Source organism: Apis dorsata, unplaced genomic scaffold (genome assembly GCF_000469605.1).
Source record: "Apis dorsata unplaced genomic scaffold, Apis dorsata 1.3 scaffold_604, whole genome shotgun sequence".
Taxonomy (NCBI): domain Eukaryota; kingdom Metazoa; phylum Arthropoda; class Insecta; order Hymenoptera; family Apidae; genus Apis; species Apis dorsata.
Genome location: NW_006263804.1, coordinates 96184 through 104574, shown reverse-complemented (window position 1 = coordinate 104574; position 8391 = coordinate 96184). Strand labels below are relative to the sequence as shown.

Here is an 8391-nt window from a genome sequence, read left to right as displayed (position 1 = left end):
AAAAAAAAAAAAAAAAAAAAAAAAAAAAAAAAAAAAGATACGAAGAATTAAAGAATTAAAATCTCTCGAGATGAAAATTGTTATAGTCGATGTAATTCCAAAAAGTGATTTTGCAGTAGAAATTGCAAATTCTGAGAGGGACTTGTACAGCTAATACTTGAATATTTTATTCGGTTCAATTTTCTCGCGTTTAATGCGCCACTTTCGCGCGGAACGCGACCACGGAAACAATTTAATTCCCGCCGACCGATAATCCGGGCCGAAACAAAGGCGCGAACGCTAAATTTCATTTTGCACCCGTGACATCATCCTCCACCACGAATAATACCTCTGATGAACGTACCACAAACACGAAATGTTTGAACATGCCGAAATGTTTGAACGTGTCGTCACACGTCGAAATTATTGTACAATAGTTGGCAGTGATCTCGCCCCCAACAGTGGCTAGAATAAATTTTATTTTTCCTTTATAGATACTGTATAAATGTACACAAACGATCCACGAAACGAAATGACTTTTATTATCGCGTTTCCAATACCACGAAACATGTACAAACAGAGTTTTTAAATATTCCTTCTTCGTATAGATTAAAAAATTACAACCTGAATTCAACAATATTCTAATACAACCACCGATTGTTATCAGTAACATACTTGCACATAACCTGATAACAGTTAACAATTAATTAAATATCAATTAGTAAAAGCGATTCACCCACGAAATAACATTCCATAATAATGGCGAATAAAATCCTTAAACGGCCTGATCTCTTATCCATCCTTCGTAGATCCTAGATTAAAACCCACGTGTCCCATGCTCGCCACCGCATCATTATTACACCGATTAAAAGCCATAAAGCGAACGATACGAATTGGAAATTCAATTTACCTGATAGTCCATGTAGTTCCCGTAGCCCATGTGGTTGCAGGTGCAGGCACACGCCTGGATGTGCCTCCTCATGTCCAACTCGACCTCCTCCCCGCAGACACCCCTGCTCGCCGCCATCATTGTATCGCCCATGCAGTAACCACTGGTGCAATACATCCTGGGATCGGTCTGGTCCAGGTATCCGCCACCGGTGTCGTCGTATCCGAGCCCGCTGGCGCACCTGGAATCCGAGGTGTATCCCACGCGAGATTGGGGACGCTCCTCGTATCCCAGCCTGGACTGGGGCCGATGGAAGCTTGGAGGTACATCCTGCGACACGAGCAAGATTTTGCTGTAAGCTGGTGCCCCTTCACCCGATGAATTATTGAGGAGGGTGTGGGATGGAAGTTTGGAAGGAAGTTTGAGCGCGGAGTGAAAGGTTTGGTTGGTTGAAAGGGGTGGTTGGATTGCTTTAACTACGTGGTTCCGTGGTATTATTGAGCGAAGGAGTTAAGAATTGTCGGAGAGACGGATACCAGAACGAGAGAGTTTTAATTAAATTAAACAGGTTTGTCGAACAGGTTTGTTTTATCGAAACGAGGAATTTGGAATTTTAAATATTCAAGGACAAATATATAATAGTAGAGTATAATGATTTTTAAGTATTTTGAATAAGATTTGGTTGAATGGAACTTTTAATGTATATTTCATTTCTGGATTGGAGCAAGTCAATGAAAATCTTTATTCACTTTTTTTAATTACACCAAGTTTGAAAGACGATCTTAAGTTAAAGGCAAGAGCAGTGGAGGAGGTCAGAAAAGATATATTTTTTGCTTTTTTTTTCTTACAAATATTACAAGAGAAGAAAATTGATTCGAAATGAAAAGAAATTATCGATGATATGAAATTTATCTTGCGAAACTTTTACAAAGTAATATCAATATTTTAATACATGAATTTGATAAACTTTAATAAAAGATATCTGTCAGATCCCAGAACCATAATCTCTTCAACATCAAAAATATTCTATTTTCCAATTACTTCGCAATCGACATCGTCCACTTCTAATTCATTACCCAACCAACTCAGCAACGTTCCCCGTGATGAGGGATACCCCCAGGAAATGTCTTAGCGATAGTAACGGCGCACATTCCATTGACCTACATCGTTCGAATTCTAATCAGCCCTCATTCCGTATGAGTAATCTGCTACCCTATAATTCTTCGCGTTGAAAAGCGAAGAGGGAGAGACAACGGATATCGATTTCAATTTGAAAATGGTCTCGATCCGGCGAAACACACCACGGGGAACTTTTGGCCATCAGGCTTTGTTCTTGGGAAGTGGACGATGAACACGATTCTTGACAAAAGGAAGTCGTCTTATCTTGCCGGAGAGGATATTGTTCGTTCATTGTTTATTTCTCTCTAAGCTATTTTTATGAATTCATTTTTTTTTTTTTTTTTTTTTTTTCCCTAAGTATTTTTTTTAAATTCTTTTTTTTTTTTTTTTTTTTACGAACGAAATTATATATTTCAAAAGATGCAAGAAGTTGAAGTCTTGAAACGAAGGAAAAATGGAATCGAAGATCTATCCTGTATGTATTCGAAGTAATACTTCCATTTTGCCTTCGTGAACGACGCATTGATTTGTCATTTGCCGAGATGAAGGTAGACAGTTTCCCTCTTTGGAGAATGGCTTTTAAGAATGGCAATAGAGGAGGAGGAGAAAAAGGGAAATCGGTTCGATGACCGCCCGCTTCGACACCGAACGACAATGAAACACTTCAGAGAAACATTATCGATCCCTCGCGATTCTTTCGTCATCGAGGTTTCCTCTTCTTTCTCTTTCTCTCTCTCTCTCTCTCTCTTTCTCTCTTTGTGTCGCAGAATCTCGTAAACGTTACAAGTATCGAGAATCGTTACGATCCATTGTTCCATTGTTGATGTATTTTCAGAAGTACTTTTTTAATTCGATATTTTGAATTAGCATTTCTATTTTATTTTCAAATCGATGCAACCGATTTTTCTTTCTTTGGAATCTTTCAAATGATTTATACAGAATGATTGAACGATCAAAATATTAAAATGATGGAAGAAAAATTGAATGAAATTAAATAAAATTTATATCTTTTCATATCTTATTATTTTTAAAATTTATTCGAGAAATAGAGGGAACAATCGAAATGTTTTTTTCGTTTTATTCCAATATTACTGAGATGTAAGGAGCATCCAAAGTGTCCATAACGTTTAAGACGGTACAGAAATTATGAATGGCCTTGCAACCCAGTGACCTATATTTCCTCTTGGAAAAAAATATGCGCTATGTTCTTCCAGGAATCTGTCTGGAATTTGAGATAGGTCAGTGAGACGAGAGATCAGAATAAGCAGCGAGAAGAGAATCAATGTCGAAAGTAATATCGAGATGAATGGAAAAAGCACGTTAAAGGGGATGATCTCTAATAACTTTTCACTCGTCCATCGAAAGTAACTATGTTCCTTCCTTAAACCGATTTAAATTTCAATCGAGCTCGAGGCAAACGATTAAACCGATTATATTTTCCTTGTAAGAGAATATATTTAAAATAAACGAAAAGGCAACATTTTAAAGGGCAACATCCCTTCCCTCTAATTCCATTAATAATAACCCTCGGAATCACACCCACTTAAATTTCAACACGATTCATCTTTAAATCGCACCCAATTCGATACATAATCGAATTAATTAAAATACGCAAAAAAAGAGAGAGAGAGAGAGAAAAGAAAAATGTTCTCCTCGTTTCGCGGGCATTGAAAATTGCACAGTCGAGCAATGGCTGGACAGGTGGCTGCATTCCCGGGCTTATTGCCGGGAAGAATAAACGTTGATTTATTTCTAACAGGGTAGCATTTCCCCTCCCCCTCGACTCGTTGCACGTTGCCCGAATTTCTAAAATATAGGGAGGGAGGGGGGGAGGGGGACGGAAACGCGCGGGACGGGGAAACTGGGCCAAATCGATACCGGGCCAAATATACGTAGGTACCGGCACAAAAGTTCGAACTTGAAGCGTGCATACCCCCTTCTCCCCTCCCCTCCACCCCGTGGTCGAATCAATTTTCGGCAACCGAAAGGCCGTAATGGCCGACGGGGGGAGGGGAGGGAAGGGAAGGGAAGATTTCGAGGCCGGTGGCCACCGGCCAACCGTGCCTATTTCTGCCCGAGAGCCCATGCCTTTCCACCTGATGAACACGCAGGTTTGCTCTTCGATATCGCAGCCGCGATACGTGGAGCAATCGAGGGGGGAGGGGCGTGCCTGTGTGTTATTACTGTACGTAGATGCGTGATGGTCGTCGTTAATGACACGTGTTCGATTCGATGGTGACGGGTCGATGAATAATTGGATTGGGCAAGGTGGACGTATGAGGGGGAGGAGGGGGACGTGGTGACAATTTGATCGGGAGGGAGGGATGGATATATGGATGAGGATATATGGGGTAGCTGGCAATGTTTTTCTCCAGTTTTCAGGGAGGTGAAAACGAAGAGTTTGCAAGGTTTATTGTTATTATTATTATTATTTATCTTGCAGAGAGAAAAATAGTTTTGTATATTATTGTAGGAAATTGTTGTGAGTCGAATCGAAATGTTTAATGTACTTGTGTAGTCTGTTCAAATTCTTAATTTATTTTTTTGATAATGCGGTTCTCCCCGATATTTGAAAATTGTTTAATTTATGGCTCGTTTTAAAACCTATATTTCAGAGATTTGGTTCTTCCCAACGGATTAAATTCGGGACGAATTTGTGCTGCCAATTAATTCTGATAATTCTATTATATTATTGTATTATCAACAGTTTTGCACTTGGAATACCAGTTTTTATTGGCCATGTTTATTCATCGCCTAATACGAAATTATACGAGGCCATATTTATTTGTATTTGTAGAGATTTTAATCGATGATAATTATCGATTATCAATTACAATTTTGCGATAGGGAATCTGGATTTCATCCAGGTTGAAAATTCCATTCAAAGAAATTACACAAAATGTATAAATTAACGATATAAAAACACGGTATAATCGTGCAATTTTTATCTTCGACGATATCAAATTATATTCAAAATATATGTTTCATGATTTTTATTGTGATAACCAATTTCATTTCTCAAATTAACAATTTCAACATTTTTCAACTTGCAACTATCTCGCGTTAAACATTTGGATTCAACTTCTCCAATCAGCGCAACACACTTCGCGAAAAGAATACTTGAAAAATTTCCCTCGAGGGGAGTTTGAAAAATCAACAGGAATCGAATCGAACTCGACAGCTGTTCAACAACCAGCTTTCTGACTGAATTCGAATTCTCAAAGTTGAAACACTGGATTGGAATAGATGTCAGTAATATTCGCAATTCGTTATTGTCAACGACAAATCTTTCTGCCGTTGAACGTAACGATACACTTCACTTGACAACCAGGTCGTGGAATGGGAAGAGTATGGGGAGAAAAACAATTTTTTTCACTCCCTTTTGAAATATATTTTTCCCCCCTCTCTTTATTTCTATTTTCCTTTTTTTCTTTTTCTTTTTTTTTTCTTTTTTTTTTGTTTCTAAATCGGTATAACGTTACGATTCACGACGAATATATTGTTGACAGTGATGAATATTCCTCTGATATTGGATGTAACGGTAGCACTTCGACTGACAATTGGGTCGTGAAAACGGTAAGGAAGGATCGTGATTCTTTTCGTTTAAATATTTTAGAACGGGTGGAAAATGTATCTGTTTCCAATAAAGTATATGATGCAAAGGTTGGAAATGAAACAAAATTTTACCAAAGAGGTTCCAAATTTTAATACATTGCATTCAAATAATTCAAGTAAGATAATGTCTGATTATTTTTTGTCTTGTATTAAAAAATACAATTTAAGTTATTAATAAAGTAATAAAGTAATCTTTTTTATTTGATAAAATTTGATTGAATTTCTATACTCTCCTGTGATCATATTATCAATGTAATAAAATGTAAATCGATTATAGATTAATAAATGATTTATCTTTGATCTGCTATATAAGGTGCTATAAATATATGCAAAATATTTGAGAAATATAGCTCGTTATTTCATATCCAATCGACCTCTAAAAGCCACTCGTTTATGAATAACGTTACAAGTGGCCTTTTCTTTTGTATTTTCAATACATACTTCAACTATTACTTGATAAATTTCAGACAAAGAATATACTCCTCCCAAATTTAAGATTTTACTATTTAAAGTATTGAATATGCTTAAGTACAAAAAAAACAACAGTTAATCGCCATAAAAATTAGTAAAGATTAAAATAATTAGTTTTTGTAATCTTTTATGAAAGTTAATTTTGAATGAAATGAAAATTTTAATATATATTTTAGAATATATGTCTTTCATATGAAATACACTTGAATGGATTATTTAATTTATAATTGTTTACCTTGCACAACCTTAATTATAAATCTACAAGATTTTTTCATCAAAGAATCATAATAAACTTATTTAATTCTTTATTTTATTTATCCTTTATTTATTTTTAATTAAAAATGAAACGATTATCACGTTTTAATCTCATATCCATTCAAACCAACCAGCCAGAAGATTATTTCATTAGTTTCAATTCATTTTAACCAATTTTTATCTTAATCCATCACTTTTTCATCAAAGAGAAAGAGAGAGACAGAGAGTTTCATTTGCATTCTTTCATATTAACATATTTTATTTCATCGCCCAATATTTGATCAACGAATTTAAAATTATTAATACTTTCTAATTGCATCTATTTGATTTCGTCTCATCATCGTTTCACCCGATTTTCACCGCGGAATTTTCAATAATCAAAGGATGCGTAAAAGAAAGGAGAGAGAGAGAAAATAAAAAACAAAATAAGAAAAACACAAATTCTCGTGTATTTCTCTCTTAATAATACGACGACAAAGCGTATAACTCGTTGTTCTTGGCAATCATAATTTCGGTTTCACAAAACCTTTCTGTTCATTAACAACTGTTACTTGGAAACTCGGTGGAGGGTAAATGAGTAACACCCGGAAAATATGTATAACAGTGGGAATAGTTTAAGGCGTAACGACGCGTTTCCATGAAACGCAGCCGCGTTAATATTACTCAAGCTCAAAGCAATATGCGCATATCGTTAATTTTAGGTGCAACGAAATAGACGACGAGCAGTAATGCTCGCTGAAACGAGGATCAAAGTAAATGTACGTTGCTTAGGAATTTTAAAAACGAGAACTAGAGGTTTCATTGAAACGAGGATGGCACCACGTTGTGCTTAAAGGAAAGAAGAATGTGGAAACCGATGACTCAGGGAATAGGCAGATTACTATCACGAATTTTTCATTCATTTTCTTCTACTTCATCGTCGTCGATTTGTTTGATAAACACGTTTCTCGTTTTTTAACCAACTGATTGTCTGTTCGCGATTATACGCATATATTTCTTCCGTCTGACTATGACTGGTATATATGGCTGGTCTATTCCACTTGATCTCTTGGCTTGCGTGGCTGGCTAGTGCTAGTCTGAATACGAGGCCATGCTCTATTCCACCGGCTCGCCAATAATTGCCCTATTCTACTTGTAGGACAAAGCCAGACCTGTATCACTTATCTCGCAATAATTATTCTATTGCTCCAACATATTTTACTTGATTTTATTTATTATTTTTATTTATCTCTAACCGTTATTATTATTATCCTTTCCGGCAAAAAAGTAACGAATAAAATATTATTCTCTAACTTCTTGATTAACAAGAGATATCAAGAGGCATTGTAATAACATTTACATCCCGTCTAAACCTCTGGCCAGATTCCATAAAATCGCCAACGAACACTGAACAATAATCGTCCAAGAAATTAGCCCCAGGTGCTTCGAATTAATGCCCCAATTAGAAGCGTTTCAGGGCCGCGTAAGGTCGATGTAAGTCTTTAACGTTGCACCAACTACTCCCCAACCCCGCACACAGAGAGGGGAGCGGGTCTTGGAATTAGTTAAGCCGAAATGGCTCATATTGCCTGGCGTCAGACTATCGAACAAAGTTTCCACCCCGCTGAATCATCAGCGGCTTTAAAGTTTCCCCTCTCCCCGCCGCTAATTAACCCTCTTCCCCTCCTCCTTCCCCCAACGCGAGAAATTTAATTTCCAGCGTGCAATAATCGTAAATATCAGGATCGAGAGGATCGCGCGACGAACTCGTTCAATTCTATCCCGCCCAATTAAAGAAAGGGTGTACCCTCCCCCTCTCTCTATAAACCGAAAATTAAATTTAATTTTAGCGCGCGCGACGTTAACGAAGAGGAGGGAATAATCGAGACAAGAACGATTCCTTCCTGGAAAGAATCTTCGATCAAAAGGATTGTTCCTCGAATTGTTACATTTTTACCTTCGACTCCGTCGCACACTATCCACGATATCCACACTATTACGACACTACGTACCTGAGGATAGGCGTCCTCCTGGTAGGGGGTCCTGCGATGACACTCGTCGTAGCACCTGCCATCATATCCGCT

At 37.1% G+C, this 8391-nt stretch overlaps 1 protein-coding gene across 1 annotated transcript in view; it reads right to left on the bottom strand.

The window, feature by feature from the left end:
- The window catches only part of LOC102672220 (dipeptidase 1-like), a 160109-nt gene that overhangs the window by 116506 nt on the left and 35212 nt on the right, over positions 1 to 8391 (bottom strand). The window contains exons 3-4 of the mRNA XM_006621200.2: positions 8320 to 8389; positions 890 to 1198 (exon numbers count right to left, since the gene is read on the bottom strand). Coding sequence (XP_006621263.2) covers positions 890 to 1198; positions 8320 to 8389 — 379 coding nt within the window. The remainder of the gene's footprint in view (positions 1 to 889; positions 1199 to 8319; positions 8390 to 8391) is intronic.